This window comes from Physeter macrocephalus, chromosome 7, assembly GCF_002837175.3.
Source record: "Physeter macrocephalus isolate SW-GA chromosome 7, ASM283717v5, whole genome shotgun sequence".
In the NCBI taxonomy this organism is placed as follows: Eukaryota; Metazoa; Chordata; class Mammalia; order Artiodactyla; family Physeteridae; genus Physeter; species Physeter macrocephalus.
In genome coordinates this window covers 36,768,017-36,793,225 of record NC_041220.1, presented here as the reverse complement: position 1 = coordinate 36,793,225, position 25,209 = coordinate 36,768,017, and the positions used below count along the sequence as shown (strand labels likewise).

The following is a 25,209-nucleotide window of genomic DNA, read 5'->3' as shown; positions in this document are numbered from 1 at the left end:
TTAGTTTTGCTTGGCTTTATTTTCCTACTCATAATTTCCCATTGCCTCAATTCCTTCAATGTAAGATTTGAATCTTTTCATATTTTACTTATTTTTAATAAGCCACCTCATATCTTTCAGGGAGTGAAGCAGGGACTACAGTGGATAGCGCATCACAAGTATTAAAAAAAAAAAAGATAAAGGTAAGATTAATATTCTGCTTAGGTCAGCCTGCCCCATCAATATGAGACAATGCTATCTCTCCCCAAAAAGAAACTGAGCTGAGGGGAAGTTGAACATCTTTCAATCTTTCTCCTAACCTGGATTTTATAATAGGGCTTTAGAATGTATGTAAATTCCCTGAATTAATTAACTACACATTTAAAGAGCACCCCAGGATAAATATAATTAAATAAATGAGGCAACAACATTTGAATTATTTAGTTTCAATTTATTCATACCTCATATCTAAACATAAATATTTGCTAGTTGACTATAGAAATTCTTCTCATATAAAAACTTTAAAAATAGAACATCAGACTAAAAGAACTGAAAATAATCATTACTGCCTAAAAATTCAGATAAAATCTCAAGGCAATGAAATTTGCCTTATTTACCAATTTAAATCAAAGACTGGCTGACATCAATCTACTTGCCAAAGCCTAAGACGATTGATGGAAAAAGGCTGTTCATCCTCCCTCCCAAGTCATGTTCAGTAACATACCACTCCCTGCTTGTGGCATAAACCACGATAAATAAAAATAATAAGCAAGTAAATAAATAAAAGTGCAAATATTTGTAAAAATCAGGAAACGTGAGGTTTAAAAAAGACACTGGTGCATAAATGAGAAATAGATGATTGTAAAAAAGAGCAGATATTGGGCTTCCCTGGTGGCGCAGTGGTTGAGAGTCCGCCTGCCGATGCAGGGGACACGGGTTCGTGCCCCGATCCGGGAAGATCCCACGTGCCGCGGAGCGGCTGGGCCCGTGAGCCATGGCCGCTGAGCCTGTGCGTCCGGAGCCTGTGCTCCGCAACGGGAGAGGCCACAACAGTGAGAGGCCCGCGTACCACAAAAAGAGCAGATATCCTAGAGAGTCACAGATATCCTAGACGCATTTCAATACAAGTACTTAAAAATCTTAAGTCAGTAAATCATAGACTTAAGAAATAAAGAAGGAAAAACAAACACAGCTATCTCATCATATTTGTAAATCCCCCTCAGAAGCCAAAAGAGTGCTTTCACAGGGTAAGTAATCCTATTTTTGCTCAGTATCTCCTCTTTCCCTCTAGTTCTTAAGAGAAAAGAAATTAACTTTCCAATGCTTTGATATCTTCATTATTCCTATACTTGATATATCTAAATTTTACACCTAGGAATCCCTCAAGGAAACTTGATGTGTGATCTCTCAAATATATGTAGACACCTAATACACACAAGTAAGACATTTAAATGAGTAAACATTTCTCTGTCTGAATTATTTTGCTTTTGGTAAAAATTATAACTTTATAGTGCAGAATACAATTTTAAACCTGTTTTTCAAAGAATCATAATGGCTCACTTGGAAACTTTTAAATTCTGTGCCCCAAATTATCCAATACAGGTATCCCTCACTTTTCAAAAGTTCACTTTACACCATACATTAGTATCTGTTTTTGCTAACCAAAAGAAATCCAAAGAGGATTTTCACTTCTGTGAAAAAAAGCAAAAAGCAAAAATAGCGTTCAGGGTTTGTTTTGTAGCAATTTCTTTATAAAGGCAGCATGCAGCCTGAACATCCAGACTGGCATGGCCAAGATCCTTCCCCCAGAACTACATCAGTGCCTCAGCATCAAGCCATCATAGCTTTGAACTGTGTCTGTGAGCATTTGTGCTTTACCTTGATTTATTTTGTCCATCTGTTAGCAAGATGTGTCCTAAGCTAACTGCTTCTTCGCTTTATGCCATTTCAGCCTACAAAAGGTTTCACAGGAATGCTCTAACTTGGATAGTGGGGGGAAATTGTACTTTAACAAATCTATAACTACATATTTGGTCACCTTTGGACCAAAAATTGACATAGCAGCAGAAGAAAAAAAAGGCCATAGACACATATGGCACACCTGCTGTAAATCTGTTTACCCCCTAATCTGGCCAGTAAACAAGCAGACTGGAACATGTATGCTGAAACAAAGGTAACAAGAAAAAAATTAATTTCATGGGCTTGTAGGTTTACAACAATCCACCTATAAAACAGGTTTACAAAAAAAAAGTGAAGTATCTCTAGAAATAACATCCTTAGAAAATATAATGAAAGGAAATCAAATATGCAAAAGAAAAAGTGAAGGTCAACATAACTACTGTATAAAAGAAGCTGGAGTTTTACATCCTAGTTTACAATGTTTATTTATTCACGTTTATTCTTGATTAATCTGTATATAAAAATCAAGCTATACTGTTTAAACATGTAAGAATAAGGGAGTTCAGAATATACTCATCAAATTATCAGGCAATACAATTACAACAGACATGTTTTCTAATGACTGCATTCCTATATGCTTTTTAACATAAAGTTATAAATACATTTATAGTAGAAATAATTATCAGGGTGGTATGTAAGATTATGTTTATTAAAAGCAATGCAGGAAGGTATACAGCTAGCCAAATAAATCATTTTCTTAAAATGTTAATTATTATATATATATAAAAATCAATATACAGGCCATTTTTACAGCTCAAATGTCACTTGCTGTAAGGAATGGCCCACATGTAACTAATAGATCTTTAACCATATATTACAAATTTAAGGGCAAGAAAATCCAAGTTGTTATTAACATATTGGCAATTTAGAGATTCTAATTAGAGTTTTTTTATTTTGTGTGCTTTTGTTTTGAATCTCGAGGGAGATGCACTCCTCTTAGAGGTAACACACTATCAGATCTTAGATAGAGGATGTATCCTTCTAGGATAGAGGATGAACTGCTCTAGGATAGATAATATATCTGAAATTAACTAATAAAAGTAGATACTATATTTAATCTTAACCAAAAGGCCTGGAAGCAACTCACATTGAATAATCTTAAAATGTTTAAAAGCACAGATGATCACTAGAATAAATTCATCACAGTAAAACCATTTTTCCAAAACATTTTCTGTCTCCATTCACTAGTTCATTCATTCTATAGCACAAGCAATTACTGTCTACTAAATATTAAACAGGAAACAGAAATAAAGGCACGACAGTGCAACCTCTACATAGATTTTCACTATTCTAAACCCCCCCAAATAAGTAAGCCTTAGAGGAGAGAAAAATCAATACAACATTGAAATTCCTTTTAAAGCCACACTGAAAAATAATTTAGGGGATATCATGTGGCAAAATTATGAATTGCTGCTGACATCTAAGAATGCACATGCAAAATTTATTGTGTGGCCTTTGATACAATAGGCGAAAATTTACAAACCATGATTTTTAAAAATATTAAATAAAAATATCATATATTACATTTATAAATTAAATAGCAGTAGCTACTATTAAAACCAGTGTATTAGAACAAATATTTTAGGAATGTATTAACCAAAGATACTAAGAAATTGTAGGACAGAGGATCAAGCATGACTAAATAAATGTATAAAGTAAATGAAATCACATGATCACATTCATCAGTTAATAACATAACTATGGAACAAATACTGGTCACATGATATGTTTTAATATACATCATTATTTTCCTAGATTTTCTGTTACAAAAAGAAAACTAATTTCCAAACTGTTAAGTAATTAGGTTGTTTTATAAAATCTTGGTTTTGATTATAATTAATTGACAAATTCAGGGAAAGAAATAAAAAGTAATTACTTGTCATCATGAAAATGAAACAGGTAACTGACTCATTTTTTTTATCTAGTTGTTCTGCTATGAAGTGGACAAATATAAGCATTGAATTATTATATATGAAGAAAGGAATATTAAACTGAGAAGTTAATTCCTACAAAAGTAGCTCTTGATTTTAAACTATTTTTAATTCAAATATCTATCTCAGTACACACACACAAAAAACTCAAGTATTATTTTTTGTACTTCATAGTTTTTGTCATGTTTTAAACAAAACCATAATTTGGGGGAGAAAAATGTCCTTAGAGGTCACCAAGTAAAACCCTGATACTTTAGAGATGAAGGCACTGAGGTCCACAAAGAGTAAATGATTCATTGCCCATTTCAAGGTCACAATTTGTTGGCAGCTGAGACTACAGCTTCTTTTACTTTTACTTGACTACTCATTACCCTGTTAAGCTTCTCCTCTCACAGCAGCAACTCTGTAACAATTATGGTCCGTTAATACAAGTGTTAGTAAGATAAGAATTATGAGTAATACCAGATGATGATCTTTCAGAAAAAAAAAATGTAAGTTTCAAGAGGAATAGAAACACATTTTCATGAACACTGGGCCCTCTCAGAGAGTCAAAGAAACATAGTTGAGTTAATGGAATTTTCATCTCACCACTTGGTCATATGAAAACAAATCAATGTATAAAATGCTGGTGCTCATCCTACGTAACTAGGTGAATTTTAAAGCCAATTCAGCAAATTATTTTTGTTCTTTAAAATGTAAGTTTGAAATAGTATAAAAGTTAGATCTGTAATTAAAACTGGAAAGAAAAGAATAACTTTCTAAAAGTATTATTATTTTTCTTCTAATTATTTATAATAAAATTTCACTATAATATAACCATTATATTATACTTAGCTTAAGTGTCTTCTAAAATTACTTCTTAAATTTAAAAAAACTAGAGAAGGTTCCTCTTTGTTTCAAAGCAATTTATTGGCAAATTTTTTAAATCAAAATTTTATTTTTGCATTTCTGCCCATCAATCTGGAAATAATGATAGCTCATAAGAAAAAAAGCACCAATTATTTTTCAGATTAAAACTTCTCAGAATAGTATACCTTCATCCTGCTGTGTCTATTTCAATAACTTTCAACCAACTTACAAGTGATAACAGAAATCAAAACCTAATCCCCTAATCTTTAAATGATATTAAAGGGATAGCAAACACAATGGCTATCATGCTTAGAATATATATATATATATTAAATATTTTAGCACTCAATGATGAGAAAAAAATTAAAGTTTCTGATGATGTTTGTCATTACAAAGTCAAAACAGGAGAAGCAATATGCAAGTCAGACACAAAATGAATACTGAAGAAAGTACAGAAGATATAAAAAAGATGAATATTCACACATAAAATGGTCCACACAAATCAGAATGGATTCATCTAAGAAAAAAATTACTTAGAGAGAAAGCAAGCACAGTCAACACAGTTGTACTAAAAAAAAAAAAAATCTTGCAAAGTCTCAAAAAGCAGGACTGATAAAATTTCAGTTAACTAAAAGTCCACATCTTCTCAATTTCTAATTCTTAAAATCTCACTGAAATCACCAAAGCAAATGCTATACAGAAATGTTTGCCGTTAAGTCACCATCACGCTGTTTTTCTAATAGGTGTTTGCTCATATTGTGCCCCTTTCTGCCCATAAACTCTCCTCAAGATTTACAACCCAGATCAGGTGGGAGGCGTCCCCTTCCTCTGTACTCCCCAAATAACCTATGCTTAGAGTTTGTGTCTCTGCCTTCTTCAGCAGACTGTGACTCCTTAAGAGCCAAAACAATGTTTTATTTATCTTTAGCTCCAGATTGCTTAGGAAAGTACAATTAACACATGAGAGGCATTCAAAACAGATTTGTTCTTTAATTAAATTTTATCAGTCACGGCCAAAACAACAGTACAAAAGTCAGATGAAATTAAATCAATGGCACAAGCTCGTTTGTGACAGAGGTTCTTCACCTCTGTTTTAAAAGTTTCAGCTGGTCATTCAAAGTAAAAAACTACCACTTGCATCAGGATTACACAAACACAGAAATGAGACAAGAAATGCCTTGCCTACAGTTATTTGTTAATAAATTATTTAATAAAATGAATTATGAACACACACTGAGGCTACCTCCCTCCTTCCACTAAATATTTTCCAGGACTTTCTTCTTCAAAACTAAGACTTTCCTTTATCTCCTTGATTTTGATCTCGTAGATGGTGAAGAATCCTCCAGGGGAAAGCAGTGGCAATATTAGAAGGCCCAGATTCAAAACAGAGGCAAAGTTTTAGCAAAAGCAGGATTATTCACACTGATAGTCTGATCCATTATTAAACAGATACAAAATTATGAGATAGAAAAGGCTTATTTAAAAAGATGTGATACTGAATGACCTAAGATGTTTCCATACATCAAATATTTAGTATAGAACCTATCTCCTAGCCCCCAAGTCTGTACTCTACCCATTAAACCCAGTAAGTATCCTATTTATTACAGCTTCCTAATATAACCAGGTGATAAATAATTTCTTACCCTGCTGGTTGGGTGCTGAGTCCCAGGGAGGTTAGGGAGGTTATTCTGTGACATTTTGGAGATGGAGACAGTCTCTATCTTTGAAGTAAAAAAAGGTGTGTGTGGGGGGGTAATTTTGGCATTAACCCCAGTTTTCAGCTTTTCTTAAAATATTTTGCTTAAAATAAGGCTCGCTATAAATGGAACCAAAAAAAAATATTTTAAAAATTTAAGGTACTATGCAATGAGAACATCTGGGATTCTAGTAGGAGCACTAAACGGTCACCAGAAGTACTCTGGCTTTAGTACTTATATAGATACCTGCTCTCCCTTGGAAAAAACTTCTATTTTTCTCAACACCAATGATCATCATTTAACTAAATAAAGTCTAATTTTTTTCTCTTTTATTTTTCAGACTTGAAAAATGGGCGTGGTAATGCCAAAACAATGTGGATAGTAAAAGCACATTCTTAAAGAGCTCTGAAATAAAAAGGTAAATGACTGTTTATATCACATATAATAGCAAAAGATCATTAAGGTAAGATTTGATAGTAATGCTCAAAATAGCATCAAAACTGAAAGGGTAACAGAAGAGTGTCAAAGCAAATTAAAAAAAAAAAAATACTACACCCAAAGAAAAGATCTTAAAATAGCAGTTAAATTCACTATCTAGAAAATTAGATTCAAATTCTTCAAGAAAACAGAGGCAAAGGATGATAACGAACTGCATTTAAGGGACTCTAGGAACCAGTAGCAACCTCTCAAGATCTCAAAACAATCCAATGCTTGAAACATGCAGGATATATCAGTAACACAGTATCCCTTCCCCTCTAAAAACACATCACTACCACAAAATGTTCTCAACCCTGAGCCATCCAGCAAAACCCTACACCCTTTATCTAAAGGAAACTGCACATAAAAAGGCATCAGCTATTTAAAGCCCAGAGGATCCAATATTAACAAAAGGAAAAGCTAAGCCCGAACACTGCCAACAATATTCAATCTATTCTTAACCTGCCCTGTGGCAATATGTAACTTCCTGGCTGTCTATAGCTCCTGCCCCTACTTTAATGACCTCTGAAGATCTGATATTTGCTTTCTTATCAAAGATTCCTAGACCCCTGATCTCTGATTCTTCCACTTCCTTGAATTCTCTCTCTTTTCCTGCTTAGTTGCCTCATAACTCAAGCTTCACTGATACTCCTAGTCAATCACAATAAGGATATTTGTGGTACTGTCTGTAGACAAGGCCTCAAGCCTTGTGTTTACAAGCCCTAGTATTTAATTGAAATTTTTGGCTTATATTTGGATCTTAGCTTTTGCCTCTGATGATGAACTAAAACTGAAAAAATATATAAAACACAAATTGTTCAGATTTTTATTATAAGCAGTTTTGATATAAACTTTATAAAATCTGAAATAGAATGACTAAAGCAAACTGTCTGTGCCCTCTAAGAATTTCAATTCTCGAAGCTAACTGTATCCCTAATGAACATAATCAAGTTGGAAATGCTATAACTGAACAGTGATTTTCTTTGGGAAATAGGAGTTAACTATGGCCTACGACTCAAGTAAAAAACATCTTAAAAATCGAAATAAAAGCAGATGGGTAAACCATGTTTAAATAGAAACTCTGACAAACTAAAAAGAGTTTTAAGAATCTTGGAAATTTAAGTTAAATTTGTAAAGGAAATGAATGGATATAGAAATAAAATGTTTCAGCATTACCATGTTAAATCAGACACAAATATCTTGCTCAGCAACTGAAAGCCTAATATTCCACTCCAAAAGAATAATTTAATCCAATTTGCTCTAAGAACCCTAATGTTAATCACTTGCTATCCACCTAATTTTATCTTTAACTCAGTTGTCTTTATTAAAATAAAAATGGAAGGATTTCTATTTTGTAAATTAACAGAAATCATACCTAAGACTTTATTAACTTAGATGATTGTAAAATTCCCAAATTCCAAAGTAAATTGAGGACACTGCTGAAAAGTTTCTTGCAGGGAACCCTCCCTTCAGCTCTAAAATTCTGACTCCACCTCCTAATCAGAATCTCCTAAAAATATTCATCATAATACCATGGGAGTGGCCATGATGGATAAGCAAGGCTATATAGTGTATAAAAATTACTCTCCCTTTTGACAATGTTTTTCCTTTTCGATTTCCTTTTCTTACCAAATTTGAGAATATCAACTTTAAATAGATATAAGCTTCAGTAGTATGATTCTGCAACTATATAACAAATCAATTTAAGCTATGACTTTGACAATTATAATCAAGAACAATTATAATCCTTAGTAGGAGACCTTTTCTTTCTATTGGACTTTTCAATAAGCCAATATTCTTCTAATAAATATTATTTTGAGCATGAAGTAATAACCAACTGAAATCTACAGCTGCATTAAAAAATGAGACAAACTGGTGCAGGGGGAGGGAGGAGGGGAGAGGTTAACACAGTAACAAACAGGCAGTAGGAAAATACCAGAGCGATATTACATCTCCTCCTTCACAATGCCAAATATTTAGTCAGCATATGGCCCAAAGCTTGTCTTAATTATCCCTCAAATGCTTTAGAGAAACTTACTTTTTTTAAAGCATGAAATTAAAGAGAATGGTCATAAACATCTCTTAATAATGCTTTTTGTCTTTCATGAGTAATAATGACAGATTTCCAGATTGGTGAGCATAAGGTTGTGTCTACACATGACCCATCTGAAATGCCTCTGATTTTACCAACTCCCTATCCCTGCCCTCAAAAAAAGATTATTGTGTAGACTTCACCAAAGATGCAGTAACACTCTTATAAATTAGTTTAAGTAACAAATCTTGTAACTTATATAGAAATCATTTCAAATGAGGATTAGTCATTACAAAAACAGTAAATTGATGAAACAGGATCATGAACTCTAAAGTAAATCAAAACTAAATGATCCCCCCCAAGTAAGTAATGTTTAAATAGTTAAATATAGGAAGTTTATACAAAAGAAAAGTCTCAACAAAATTTACCATGAATTCACAAAATTGAGGTAAAATTTATGTTAAATACTCACCACTAATGTTGAGTTCAAAAGAAATGAATTTATAAATAATCTATAATAATACTTCCTAATTTCATATTCTACAATATTGTTTAAAGTACTTTTAAACTTACCCAAATGAAGTAACGTAAACTGGGCTGCCAGTTCCTTTGCATCTTCCAGAGTAGTACAGAGTTTGTCTGGCATGAAGTAACTCTGGGATCCATTTGCAATAGCAGGAATAATGATCTTATATACCAAGAGTACTTTCCCATCTTGACTTGTTGTTGAATATAAATAATATTCTGGTGGTGCCCAATTATTTTTGTTGCAGTAATAATCCAAATGCATTACTGCAGAATTGAAATGACTGGATTTTAAAGAATACATACTAATTGGAGTAAGCTTTGTTCCAGGAAAAAATGGATAAGTGCATCTTTCAATTTCAGGGGGGCTCGGGCTATGCTGGCCATTGAGACGAGCTGGAAGAGTTGGTGGCTTGCCTAGAGTTTTGGGGTGGCTCTCTTCTTTGTTAGCAAACACAATCAGGTTTTCCGAATTGGGGCTAATCTGACCATTAAGATGCTGTCTCCAAGTGTTTTCTTTATTTACAGGTTTTGCCAGTGTTACCTCAATACTTGCTCCATCAATGCATTTTCCATTCATAACAGACATAGCAGCCACTGCATCTTCTCGGTTGAAAAAGTGAACAAAAGCATAATCTCTAAGTTTCTTTACTCGTTCAACCGCACCAGGTTTGAATTTATTGAATTCTACTTTAATTGTTTCCTCTGTAGTTGAGATCATTAAATTTCGTACATAGAGAACTTTAACTCTCTGCATGGTTTCCTCATCAACCTCTTTCTCTGGGTCAGCCCAATCTACCTGAATGGTATGGCCCCACAGTTGGAAGGTTCCTGTAAAAAAGAATAAATTAATTTGAAGACAATTAAAACAAATAAAAGTCAAAATTAAGTAAAACTGTTTTTCCAAAGAAGCAGAAACTCAAATACATATCGATATATTTGGTCAGCATTAGTTTCCTACTCACAAAACAGTTTTTACTAAGGCAAACCTAACCACAACTTATGGTGAAATTAATTTTAAGAGTCAAAAGAGGGCTTCCCTGGTGGCGCAGTGGTTGAGAATCTGCCTGCCAATGCAGGGGACACGGGTTCGAGCCCTGGTCTGGGAGGATCCCACATGCCGCGGAGCAACTAGGCCCGTGAGCCACAACTACTGAGCCTGCGCGTCTGGAGCCTGTGCTCCGCAACAAGAGAGGCCTCGATAGTGAGAGGCCCACACACCGCGATGAAGAGTGGCCCCCGCTTGCCACAACTAGAGAAAGCCCTCGCACAGAAACGAAGACCCAACATAGCCATAAATAAATAAATAAATAAATTATAAAAGGCACTACCTAATCAGAGGACTCACACCAACTCTAAAAAAAAAAAAAAGTCAAAAGAACAAAAACACTTCAAAGATGGACCTTTATTAGAAGAATTAGGTACTGTCCTTTGTATTTTTATCAAACAACAATTAACAGCTAAATTAAAATGTATACATTCAGTAAATCAGTAAATTATTATAAATAATGACTCATAAGATCAGCTTCATGTCTTTTGGAATCACTTGATTTATTTTACTTCCTTAAACAATCTCCATTCCTCTTTAAGGGCACTACATATTTTCATAAATTGATCTATGAGGTACTGTTGTCTGTCCATATGTATAGTAAGGTTAACACAGAAAAATAACCTTTGAAAAAGGATAAGTTTACCTGGAATTAGTTTTCTCCTAGCCATAGCAGCAGCTCTGTGAGATTCATATTCAACAAATGCAAAACCGCGATTTTTGGTCTTATCAGTTGCGCTTGGGTAAACAATGACATCTATAACTCCTTCTGTAACTTTCTTCATTTCATCCAAGATTTCTTCCTTCTTCTTTTCCTTTGGAATAGCTCCAATAAATAATCTGCAATTATCCAAGCTTACACACACACCAATAAACTTCCCTGGTCGAATTTCATAATTATTAAGAATTCTGATGGCTAACTGGGCTTCTTCTTTTGTAGTATACATCACAAAAGCATAACCTCGATTTTCACCACTAAATTCCATCATAAGTCGAAATTCATATATCTTCCCAGCTCTTTCAAATACAGGAACTAACTCATCTTCATACATATCACGAGGTATTTTTCCTACAAAAACTTCACAGCCTCTAGGTGGAGGTGGACCTTCCCAACCTGAAAGACAAAAATAAATAAACAGACAAATAAATTCTAATAAGATATTTATGTTCACTACTCAGTAATTCATTCCACAAATTTACTGTGAGCCTTCTATGTGCTATGCACTATTACAGGTGTTGGGGATACAACAGTGAACAAACTAGAAGCCCCCTTCCCTCATGAAGCTTATATTCAACAGAGAAAGGAGACAATAAGTAATAAGTGCTATGGAGAAAAATAAAGCCTGAATGAAATGAGGGAATGAGCCTTGAGGATACATCAGAAAAAAGAAAAGCAAGTGCTTTTTATATTAGTTATATTAGAACAACCAGAGCATACAGGTCTGTATAGGAAATGCATACTTGAGGGAGGAGTAAAATGGTAGCTATCAATGCAGTCAGAAGCCAAGATTTTCTTTAAAGTCTGACAGAAAGTTAATTGGAGGGTTTGAGCAAGGAAATTGTACTGGCTATTGGTAGAAAGGCAAAACATTATATCCAATAACCTGTTTGCATCTAGTATAAACAGCACTCCTCTACTCACTACTCTCAAATTCCTCCCCAAATGACCTCCCCTTTCATAGCTAGAGTACCCTTTCCCGATTGACCTAATCCTGACTTCTTTCTCAACTGCTTCTTAAACCAAGAGGAGAGTTAAAAAATGTAAGGGAAAGACATGCCATAACACATATAATCTACCTCTTTTCCCTCCCAACAGTAAAAATGATTGCTGACGTCTTAAAGCGGTTACAAGAAAAGAGCTATTGTTTGGGATACTTGTGGAGATATATACCTGATGTAAATGACTACATTAAAGATTCAATTTTTTGAACATAAACAAATTCACACCTGGAGGCGGACCACCAAACTTCCTTTGCCCATTTTCTTGAACCATGTTGTATCCAGTCTTTTCCATCAAAGCAAGTAATGCTGCTTCATTCTGAGTACCAGTTCGGACTTTACTGCATCCATTTGTTCCATCTGTATTTTCTTCATTCATGGTTGCAGTTCCTAAAGCAAAGTTTAAAAGCAGTGTTTATGACATGAAGCGCCAGGAGGAATCTATGAAGCATTTCTTTGAGTAGCAAAAAACCAAGGATAGTTGTGGCTGCTACATTTGGTTATCACTGTAGCCCTGCCCCCAAAGTTCTTCCTTGCAGTGGAAGCTGGAAACCTCTTTTAATGTCTGTGATCAATTAAGCAGTACCTTTTTAAGGCCTAATCTACAAAGAAAGGAAGTCAAAAGTGAAAAAGAGAAAGGCAACAACAAAAACATAAGTGGGAAAACAGATGTAACTGAAAGGGAGTTAGAGGAGAAAAATGCAAGCAGAAGTAGTAACAAAGTATTCAGAAATTATAAAGTGATAGAACTAAAATTAGGTGACCTCCAAAGTCCTTCCTTGTTTTAAAATATCTGAGTTTTTCTGAGTGATGAGGAATACAGCTACAAACACATCCATATCATGCACATCACACCCACACAATCTTTTTACAGTCTTTAAATTTCTTTCCAAGCAATCCTATTGCATCCAATGAGGTAATTCTGAACACGGCAGGAGAGTAGCTCATGCACCCATACAGCTTCTACCTGCCATCTACCTCATTGCCTTAAATTTAGCAGCCCAGTGTTCTTTATTAAACTACTATTAAAGTAACTTAATAAACTACTACTTTATTAAACTACTATTAAAGTCATTTATCAAACTGCCTACTGAGTTTGCCTAACGAGCAATGAGAATGAGGTTTTCATTTGGCATCCTGAATTCAACAGATCCAGAACTGAATGTCATTTTATCTTCCAAACATGTTCCTTCCTGTTTTACCTGACTTCCATCAATTCATCCATCCAACCAATAAATGGCACCACAAGGAGTATGTATTACTCCTTCTCCAAACTGTCACAACCAGAAACTTGGGACTAAACCCTGAGTCCTTCCTTTGACTCACAGCTATCAGTCACAAAGACCTGCATATTTTCCCTTCTAAATATTTTTTTCTTTTCTTTTGAAGGAACGAATTTTTATTTTTTATCACAGCATCTAACAGTTCTCAATAACTTTGAAATAACTATTATGTGCAATATAAAATTTTTAAAATCTGAAAAAAAAAGAATGCTGTAAAAATAAAGACATGAACATCGCGTAGAACCAACTGTAGACCTTGAATGTAACCCTACAAAACCTATTTCTTACTTCTTTTGGTTGAATTTTTCCATGTAAATTTTACCATTTCGAAATAAATTGACCTCCCTTCCTTCAGCTGATGGAGCATGTAATTAATTTCTACTTTTCAAAAATGAAATGCATTTGGTAAATGTATCAGAAAGAACTTGTTCTCATCGAGAGGCAACTGCCATATAGAGATTACAAGCATATACACACTACCAAATGTAAAATAGATAGCTAGTGGGAAGCAGATGCGTAGCACAGGGAGATCAGCTTGGTGCTTTGTGTCCACCTAAATATTTCTTGAAATCAATCTTTTCCTGTCTATCCCCACAGCCTGTTCTCAGTTACTTCTTACTTGAATTAGCATAGTCGTGCCTCATTACTCAGTATCCATAGGGGATTCCCACAGATATCAAAACGCACAAACGCTCAAGTCTCATAAAATAGCATAGTAGTTGCCTATAACCTATGCACCTCTTCCCACATACTTTAAATCATCTCTAGATTACTAGAACACCTAATAAAATGTAAATGGTTTATGAACAGTTGTAAATACAATGCAAATGCTATATAAATAGTTGCCAGCATTCCTGGCAAATTCAAGTTTGGGGAACTTTCTGGAATTTCTTTTTTCAAATGTTTTCAATCAAAGATTGGTTGACTCTGCAGCTGTGGAACCGTGGATACGGAGGGCCAACCATGCTAGGTTCCTAACCATTGTTCCAGGTTTTAGCCTTGTCTCTTACAAACAAAATCTCCACAACGCTGTCAAGATGATATAAAATATGTATATGACTACTTTAAGCTTCTCCTACAAATCAAAACTAAGGGAAAAAAATGGGTAAATTTATTTTTTAAATCTTAGAGTCAAGAAGGCCCTGCTAAAAAATAAACAAAAAGTCTCAAAGAAAAATATTACTAGATTATTTTTACTACCTAAGTATTAACTATTTTGAAGGCAAAAAATACCACAAAACTAGGATGGAAAATTACAAACAGGGAAAAATGATCTGCAACACAACATAATAAAAGGCTAATTTCCCTCAAATAAGAAGAGCAGCATGGTGTCATAATTGAGAGCAAATTCAGGTACCTAAATAACTGCTTAAATGTGAACCCTGGTTCCTCCCCTTTACTAGCTATGACTTTGGGCAAGTTTGGCCTCAGTTTGTCTCTAAAAGGTAGATAGTAACAGTTTCTACTTCATAGAGTTATTGTCAGGATTAAGCATAAAGTGCTTAAAATAGTATTTTGCATATAAGCATTATAAATGTATTTACTATCTAATACAATATATAATTAATAGTAATTTCTAATAAAATAATACTGTTGTATAATAAATTAATAAAACAATAAAAAAACAAACTGCTGACCAGGGACTGCAAACTCAAATTCATTCATTTATTCAAGAAATGTTTATTAAGGACCAACTGTGTGCCAGGCACTATTCCTTATGTCTGGGATACATCAGTAAGTAAAAGACCAAAATTCCTCCCTTGTATAGCTTATACTCCAGTAAGGAAAACAAATGATAATACAAGTAATATGTAAATAATATATGTTAAAAGATAACAGTTGGGGGAAAAAGAACAGAGACAGGGCACATGGGTGGGGAAGAGGTTTGCAGAAGACAGGGTGTGATTTTAAACAGATAATCAGCATAGGCCTCCCTATAACATTGAGGAACCTAGCCACTGCAGTTATTTGGGAAGAACATTCAACACAAATGGAAAAACGAGGACAGAGGCCAAAGAGTAGAAGTGTGCATGGCACATATAAGGTACAGCAAGGGGACCAGTATGGTAAAGCCAAGAGGAGAACAGTGGGAGATGAAGTCAGCAAAGTAACAAGCTGCCACATCACACAGACCTTGTAAGTCAGGTGCTGAAGGACTTCAAGGTTTATTCTGAGTAAATGAGGAGCCACTGGAGATTTTGAGCACAAGGGTAATATGATCTTTCATTTTAAAAGGAACACCTGGGGCCATCCTGGTGGCGCAGTGGTTGACAGTCCGCCTGCCGATGCGGGGGACACGGGTTCGTGCCCCGGTCCGGGAAGATCCCACATGCCGCGGAGCGGCTGGGCCCGTGAGCCATGGCCGCTGAGCCTGCGCGTCCGGAGCCTGTGCTCCACAACGGGAGAGGCCACAACAGTGAGAGGCCCGCATACCGCAAAAAAAAAAAAAAAAAAAAAAAAAGAGTTCACGCACAGACCCTGCCTTAAAAGGACTTACAATCCAGGAAAGAGTAATATCATCATCATCATCATCATTATCATCCAGTTAGATGCCTTCTATGTTTTAAGCCTGCATTTCAGAGAGCATTATCTCTACAAGAGATTCATAGTTCCTTGAAAACAAAATGTTGCAGGGTTGAAAAAAAAACTGGAAATTAATTCAATTAAAAAAACAATAATAAAAACTGTAGAGACCAAACAAAATACCTGCAGACTTTCTGTGGTTTAAACTCTGGGCTGCATAAGAGCAGAGATTCCACCTGCCTTGAACACTTTCCCTGTTACCCACCACAGCGCTTGGTACACAGTAGGTACTCAGTAATTATTTGTTGGATGAAGAATCTAACAGAAAATTCAAAAAAATCCTTAACATAACTTCATACACTTTGGGCAGGTATGCATTAAATTGGAATGATTTTTTTGAGGAAAATTTGTTAATATTTATTAAAATCTAAAATGTACATATACTCAGTAATTCAATTATTAAGAAATTAACCTATAGGTATAGTTGCACAAGTATATAAAGATATATGTGCAAGCATGTTCTCTGAAACATTGTATGCAAAATAAAAAATCTAAAAACTATGTAGTTGTCTACCAATAGAGGAGTGATTTAAAAATTATGGTATAACTACACAATGGAATGTTATGTAGTTATTAAAGAATGTCATAGATTTGTGTGTGCTGATATGGAAAAATATTCAAGAAATATCACATGAGAGTAAGTTGGAGAACAATACATTTTACTATATATCAACTGTGTGTTTTGTTTAAAGATATATATGTATACACTCACAGATGCTTGTGAATACAAAAATTAAGGCATACAGTTTTGGAAAAATTTACAAGGAACTTTAACAGTAGTTATCATTGGTAAGTAGGAATGAGGAGTTAAGGGACCTTAATTTGTCACTTTTCTGTGAATATCAAGAGTATGCTACGTTTATTAAAAGCAGAAAGCCCTTTCAGGGATTTCCCACTCTTCCGTAAAGATAAAATCTAAACTCTTTTTTAGAAAAGTCATAAAGGTCCTTTCCTAACCTGGCCCACCTACCCCTCTCCAACTTCATTTCTTACTATACGTCAACAACAACACTTATCTAGTTGCAATTTCGCAAATGTGCCATGTTCTCATATACCAGCCTTTGCATAGGCTGCTCCCACAGTCCTTCCTCACTTTCTTTGCCTTTCCCACTCTTAATATTTTCCCAAAAAACCCTTGTCGACCCTCCCTCCTCAATGCTAAATTAGGTGCTGTATTCCCTTGTACTGCTACCATCTCAGAGTGCTGGGCTGTGAACCCCTACCGCTCCTCCTCTCCAACCCCCGACAGAGTTTTAGAAGGGTCTAGTCTTTTATTTCCAGATCTCTACCACAATGTACATTCCCTGGCATATGTTGAATGCTCAAAGAATGAGACAGGGAGAGACATTGTGGTTTAACTAAAAGTAATGGACCTGGGTTCTACTTCTCAGTCAACAGACCTTTGACAAATCACTTTACACTTTTACCTTTACTAATTTCTGAAATTCCATTTTATGCTTATTTCTGCATTCATTTATTTACCACATTATATAAGCTGCATGACGACAGGCACTTTATACACATTATCTCATTTAGTACTTACCCTGTGAGGTAAGTATTCTTTTCCATTTTAAAAATAAATAAACTAAGACTAAGAGAGACTAAAGTCATAGCACTTGTAGGATAGATATGCAAATTAGAGACCCATCTGCCTAAATACTGGACTCCTAAACCCCTACTTTATATTACCCTCGTTTTAGTTATTTAATAATCTGAGATCTCCAAAGAGTGATATAATTTGCCAGAGATCATATAACTTATAAACTGCAATACCAGTACCTGAATCCAGACTTTTTTCAGAATAGCTTAAAAAAAAAGGTTAAAATAACTAATCAGTTATTCATGCCTTCTTTGAAAAACTACAACACAATTAAAAAAAAAAACACAACACTGTACAAACTTAGAGGGAAAAAAAATCCATCAACAAAAACTTTTTGGAAAACCCCTAATAAAATAATTTCAAACTTATCAGAGACCTTAAAAATCATCTAATTCAACCACCCACCTGATGTTTACATCCTCTTTATAATATTGCTGCAGGGCAGTCATCCATCTTATTCTTTAATTCTTACAACAAACTCACTATCCACTAGAGCAATGTAAGTTTGGCTAACTCTTGAAGAAAGTTCTTCCTTTTAATGGATCATAATCTCTTTCCTTGTAACTTTCACCTATAGGTCCTGACTCTATTCTTCTTCTGGCCAAACTGAACATGCCTCTTTCATATAACTGCATTTGAAAAACGATTCTTCTCTTCTCCAGGCTAAACATTACCAGTTTCTTTAAGCCAACATCTTCTAAATTGATGTCCCTAAAATGATTATTCCAGGAGCTATTAACAGATAGGCCTCAAAATTGTGTTCAATGCCTAAAAACATCTGAGAATCACTATACCTTCCTCTTAAGAGCATCACAAGGAACACCAGCATATTTAAGCCCACAAAAAGTTTTAGTTAAACAAACCTTTCAGCTTTGTTTAACTCAGTGTTTTCCAAACATTTCAATATGATACCCTAATTTTCCTTAGTACCTCTATTAGCTTTCTATAGAGCCATTTGGAAAATGGGTGTTTTAACTGCTTCTTGTATAGTTTCATGTTCCCTCACTATCCTCTTTTTCCTTTAAAAGCATGATGGCCAAGACTGAAAAGTCCACCAGTACAGAGAAAGATTTCATGTTTTACACAGCTGCATGACACTCACAAGTTCAAATTAAGCAAACTGTCAAAAAAACAAACAAAAACAAAAAAACCCAAATCTGTCCTAGCCTATATCAAGTAACCAGATTTTAGAGTCATACTGAATTTCATCTTCTTAGGTTTAACCAACCAGTTCTTCCCACCCTCCTCTCTAATCCAACTGGTGCTCCATACATGAAATGACCTAACTTATCCCCCTCTTCCAAGACACAACTTTCACATATATGCAAGCTTAATTAAGAGCTATCTTTCCAAATATAATAAAAAAACAACTTAAATCTGCCCTAGTCTAACCAGTGAATAGTAACAGAATTCAACATTGGCTTAAATAGTCAACATTCTGTCATCCTTGTAATAAAACAGAATATCCACCCATTAGTATTATTTGGGTACTGATAATTCATTTTAAAAATGTATTTACACTTGAAGAACTGGTATATGTGATATCCTAAAGAACTTTTGTTTTAAATAATAAAGCTACATTGTAAAGGCCCATCTCCAGAAAAGTTAAAAAGCTGTTCAGCTTTTCCTTAATTCCTCCTTCCATGTTCATTTCATCATGGCTAGTAACATCTCATTTCTCTTTATATAATTTTCAGATTCTTTTAATTTACTGGCCTCATATATTTACTAAATGGCAGAAGTAGGAAAGAAGTCTTATCAAGGGAAAAGTCTTAAGTTTGTATATTCAGCTAACTGTGTACCTTATACTATACTTCAGGAATATATTTTATTAACGTGACATCAAATCCCAATAAATAAATCAATGTATTATTAATAGATTCTTATAAAAGAGATGCTACTCATTGACAATCAAAATCATTAATGAGAGAAAGATTAGTTAACCAACATTTTGTCTTTGAACACAATTTTTTTCTACTATCATTCCTTTAAAATCAAAAGCATTTTAAATGATATAACTACCTTTCTCTGTTTAAGATGGTTTTTATTCTAGGTTTTGCCATTATACCATCACTGAAGACTTCACAGTAAGAAAATATTATAATTGCAAGTGGACCTTAAACCACCTCCAATTTTATACATTGGAAAGTCAAGAGTAAGTAAGGTAAGGAAATTTGCTTAAGGTCACAAAACTAGTAACTGAAAAGACCTGAGGCTCAAGCCCTCAGAGATTTATAAACTCTGGCTCTCTTCTATCATTTAGTCTAGTGGAACTTTAATGGAATAAACATCCCACAGGACATCATACTGGCCCACTACACTAAAGACATCATGTTGATACAATGTGGAGAAAAGCAAAGTGTGAGATTTCCATTTTTAAAACAGGCTGCAGGAAAAAGGATGAGGACAAAAAGACTAGTTTAATATGCTACCTTACACATGAAATTTACTGCCTATAAACATAATAGATAAATACAGCTTCTGCTTCTATTTTATCCAAAGAAGTCTTGGACTTTTTTTTTTTTTTTTTTTACTGTAATACGTAGCCTGCTCTAAATGGCTGATTTCTGCAACTCACCCCACCCCTCCAATTACTTTGTAGACATATATTTTGGGTTAATCCATGTCACTGAAGTTATATTTTTGAAGACATTATCTATAGCCCCCAATAGGCCAGACTCCACATTAAAGACTCTTTTCACTAAAGAAATACTAGAAATGTATGTTATATTCAGTACATTTCAAGAAATCTCAATCAAAATATAAAAACTTGAAATTACATAAGTATAAGATACACTGGAAAGTCACCACCAATCCTACCCTCTTTAGAAAGGAGTATGTTCTTAAAGTCTCCAAAACACAAGTAACATATACACATATCAAAGTCACAATTAAGTTTAAAAATATCTAACATGAAGACCATACTTAATTTAACCAAAATACATTTCTAAAAGAGCCAGAATTCAAGAACCTCAACCAGAGAATTATAAATCAAATCTAAAACAGGCATACAATATCTTTATATTCATTCCAAAATGTTCCAGAGTCAATCTGAGAATTACCAAAATTCCAAGGAAGCATAGCAGTCCAATATATTATGACAAAGCTGACATACCAACTGAAGCCTCCAAGGCTCAATTAGTCCTCTGCCACTTTCAGCTGTGTATACAGTCCTAAGTGTTTTACAAACTTTCTTCCTACCCTGCTGACCCAAGGAATCTGAGTAAAGGAAGGAGGGTCCTCCTGAGCATGAGAATGGCATACATGGTTTATGCAAAAAAAAAAAAGTGGGAAGGGTAGATTAAAAGTTGTTGTACCCAATAAACTCTAGCTTTCACAGATAAATCTTTTTTCCTAAACTTTGGACTTTCAAAGATTCCTCTCCATCTCAGTTTCAAAAGTAGAAGAAAAAGAAAAACAAAAAATCCACTAAGCTATAAAGCTGAAGTCCAAGATAGTATAGCCAATCACAGGATAGATATTCAAGCAGCAATTTGAATCAAGCCTTTAGCTTGAAATGCTAACTATATCTTCATTAATATTAAACATCTTAATAAGTTAACAAAAATATAAAATTTCAAATTCCTTCTGCCTTTCAAAATAGAAAATATATTAATGAAAAAATAAGCACAATTTTAGCAAAATATAAATGAAAATTAATCATTCATCTAAAGGAACTTGTCAGTTGTGTTCAAACTACTTAAGTTGAAACTTCATCTTCTGAATTACTGTAAAAATTTATGAAGTTGTGAAAATGAACATTTTATAAATTTTATTTGGATTTTAAAAAACTGAATGCAATAGTGAAAAAGTATTAATTTTTAAAATATCAAAATACATTTATAGAAAGCACATTAGATCTTTAAGGCATCCCTTAAATTACATGGCATTAAATTCCTCACTTGTTCAGTTGTTACTGAGTGTGGTACATGGTTAGCAGGTCAATGGAGGTTTTTTAGCAACAACTCATTTTAGGGACAGACTGCACTACAGGAACATGGTTGGAAAAATGAGAAGGATTAATCAAAAATGTATGGATGTGTAAGTCTAACATTAAAAGGGTATAAATGGATCAGTTCAATTCCATTACTTTCATGAAAGAATGAGAGCACATTTTTATTCCTAGAAGTTAAATACATAAAGTATAAAAAGTTTTAGTACTAGGTGTCTCACAACCTCTAGCAATGCTGTGGAGGGCAGGTTTAAATTCAGAAAAGACTTAAAAATTGAACTACTTTAAAAAATAATTGTAACTAAAAATAAATTTTTAAAATAGTGCTTTGAATACAAAAGTGTAATATGCTCTTTGAACTTCGGATAAAGCTATACACAATAGGACCAAAATTCTTGTACACTACTATAAAATTATGCATTACTATTGCTTACATAAGGTTTTCTATAATCTGTCACCTGAAATCTGTTACAATTTGAACACAGAGATCATATTTTCTTCCCTCATTTTCTTGCTTCACCAACTCTCAGGTAATAAAATGAGAAATAACACCCAGCATTAATATGCATATCTGGACAGATTTTACACCAAACCCTCCTTCAACTAGCATGTCTAAGTTTCCTAACAACAAAAATGACACCCTTAAAAATATAAGGCTTAATTTCTGTCCACAAATTGGGCATATTCTTGTTACTAATAATTTTACCTCATTATATATCTAGTAATGCTACATCTTATTTTTCAATAAAATATACACTTTACATTTCACTTTATATTTCAAGTGTTGATATGTATTATAATCTTAGGTAATTACGTTCAAGTTGAATACTCCATCTTCTTAAGTTAAAATTAGCAACTGAAGCAGTGCTAATTATGGCACTGCTAATATTTAATAACTGCAGCACTAATAGTAATCTTTATGTCTATAATGGCACATAACTGCAAACAAGCTATTCTTAAAATAGAATAGCTTTAATGTGTACTCTGGAAAGGAATATATCATTAGAGTCCATGATGAACTTTAATTCTGAAAAGCTCTAAATGGAAGTTTGTCGAACTCCTCAACTATACACTGCAGTGATTCTTGAAAGGAAAATACCTTCTAATTATTATTATTATTATTATTATTATTTTTTTTTTTTTTTGGGTACGTGGGCCTCTCACTGTTGTGGCCTCTCCCGTTGCGGAGCACAGGCTCCGGACGCACAGGCTCAGCGGCCATGGCTCACGGGCCGTTGTGGAGCACAGGCTCCAGACGCGCAGGCTCAGCGGCCATGGCTCACGGGCCCAGCCGCTCCGCGGCATGTGGGATCTTCCCGGACCGGGACACGAACCTGTGTCTGTCCCCTGCATCGGCAGGCGGACTCTCAACCACTGCGCCACCAGGGAAGCCCTCTAATTATTTAAATAAGCAAAATTCTATCAACACGAGAATGTTATTTATATGTTAGTCTACTTATACATGCAACATATCCTGCTTCCTGGTTCTATAGCATCATCCTCAAACACAAAGTGGTACAGATGTGTAAAAGAAGGCAAGTCTTTAAAAGCACCTGCTGATGTTCCATGATATTGGCCTATATTAGAATCACCATATACGATAAAGGCTATAGAGTATTCATCAAGAATGTAAAGAGACAGCTTAAAGAAACGTCAACATTAGCTAAACTAAATTCACATATGAAGCAACGGTGCCCAAATAAACCAAGCATCTTCACAAGGATCTCAGAATTCAAACCCATGCAAGGATGAAACCCCAGGTCTCCTGACTCCAGGTTCAGCGGTCTTTCCGGTACCCCCCCAAAAATTTATTTAATTAGTAATTAAAACCATCTGGCGTTAGGAAACAAAGATGATACCGTGCGGGTATTCACGCGTGTATACCGGCCATGGCTGCACGCCGCTTGTCGCGGGGGAGAGGGGTCAGTATCGCCCTCTCCACCCGCAGCCCGCCACTGTCAACACCCGACACACATGAGAGCCCTTGGGGAGGAACAGAAGAGAGTCCAAGGCAGAGAAGAAAGTTCGAGGCTCATCCCCGTTACAACTCGATGAAAAGAACGACGTAATTGCCAAATCTCACCCAGCAGTGGGACGCCCAGGGCGTCGTCCCAAAGCCTCCAGAGGGGACGCGCGGGCGCGACAACAGCTGCACGACCGGGAGGTCAGGCGGGCGGCCTGGACCTGCGGCGGTCGACAGAAGAGTGTTAGGAGAACAACATGGAGGGAAGCGGATGGGAAGCGGCCGGAAGGCGGCGGGGGAGAGCGGAAATAAGGCGGAGAGAGGGCAGGGCGCCGCGGACGGAAGGGACGGCAGAGGGGCCCCGACGGGACCGCGGGGCTGGGGGCGGACTTCCTGCGAGGCCACTTGGCGCGAGCGGCGACGGCGGGACCAGTCTGCTCAAAAGATGCCCCTGGGGCGGGAAGCCACGCCGAGGGCACCTGCCCTCCCGCTGCTCGACGGGGCTGGGGCAACCCGCAAACACCGCCTCCCGCCGGGCTTGGGTCCCCGCTGCTCAGTTGCCGGGGCAGGGAGTCGGACAGGGCTTTCTGCAGCCAGGAGGCAGGGTCCCCACCCGTTACCAGCGGTTTGGCAGTGTCCCCGCGGCCCCCATCCCTTCCTCACCCCTCGGGTCTTCAAATGTTCGTCCTAAATCCCTGGGACCAACGACCACAAACCGCCGCCACCGTTTCGGCGCCAGTCGGTCGGAGCGGTGGTCGCCGCAGGGGGGAGGGGAGCCCACGTGGAGGAGCTCGCGCGGTCCTCGCGCCTAGCCTGGTCTCCCAGCTGGCGCAGCGCTTGGTGGCCTTGGCAGCCCACGCGGAATGACGCCTCGCCCAATCAGTGACCAGCCCCAGGGAGGGGGGCGGGGGAGTGGGCGGGACCAAGGTTTAAATCCGAAGGTGGCTCTTGGAAGGGGAGAAAAAAAACTCTTGGAGTGACAGACGCTTTAGCCAATTGGAGCGAGAAGAGCCAGTTGTCGGCGCAGTTGTGGGCAGAGACCGATTACCAAAAAAGGGTCTTGCGTGTTTTGTTGAGGCGTTTAAAAACAAGGGCTGTGATTTGAACTTACGTACTTCTCTTACTTGGGGGGAATGTGGATGCATCGTAAAGGTTCTTTTTCTCAGCGGTTTCAAGTCTTAAACTGCTAGTCTGACCCAAGACAGTCATATATACTAACTGTGGACCTCTTTAAATAAGCACTTGGGGGTGGGGGTGGGGAGGTATAAGCCTAAAAGGAGGATTTGCAATAGACTAGACTTGTAAAGATTGAGTGGTTTAAGTGCGCAAGAGGTTGGACTTAGTAGTAATAGGTCGGACTCTACCGCTAATCAGTTGGGAGAGTGATTTTGCGGTGGCGGAGCTGAAGAACCAGGTTGTACTCGTGTAAAACCAGCTTTCATGGATACGGTTGTGTCGCATTCTGCACGCATAACCCTGAATTTTGCCTCCTTTAAAAATAGAGCTTGGGTTTATATGGCAGACAACGAAAGAAAAAGATGACTTTAGGAACCAACTCCATAGATTCATGGAATATTAGAACTGGAAAGAACCTAGATCATGTAGCTTCTCC

At 36.1% G+C, this 25,209-nt stretch overlaps 1 protein-coding gene across 2 annotated transcripts in view; it reads right to left on the bottom strand.

The window, feature by feature from the left end:
• Positions 1-23,813, bottom strand: part of RBM46 (RNA binding motif protein 46) — a 44,442-nt gene extending 20,629 nt beyond the window's left edge. For both annotated transcript variants that reach the window (XM_055085741.1, XM_007119484.3), the window contains exons 1-4: positions 23,718-23,813; positions 12,445-12,606; positions 11,144-11,611; positions 9,498-10,280 (exon numbers count right to left, since the gene is read on the bottom strand). In XM_055085741.1, coding sequence (XP_054941716.1) covers positions 9,498-10,280; positions 11,144-11,611; positions 12,445-12,595 — 1,402 coding nt within the window. In that variant the 5' untranslated portion in view covers positions 12,596-12,606; positions 23,718-23,813. The remainder of the gene's footprint in view (positions 1-9,497; positions 10,281-11,143; positions 11,612-12,444; positions 12,607-23,717) is intronic.
• Positions 23,814-25,209: the final 1,396 nt, after the last annotated feature.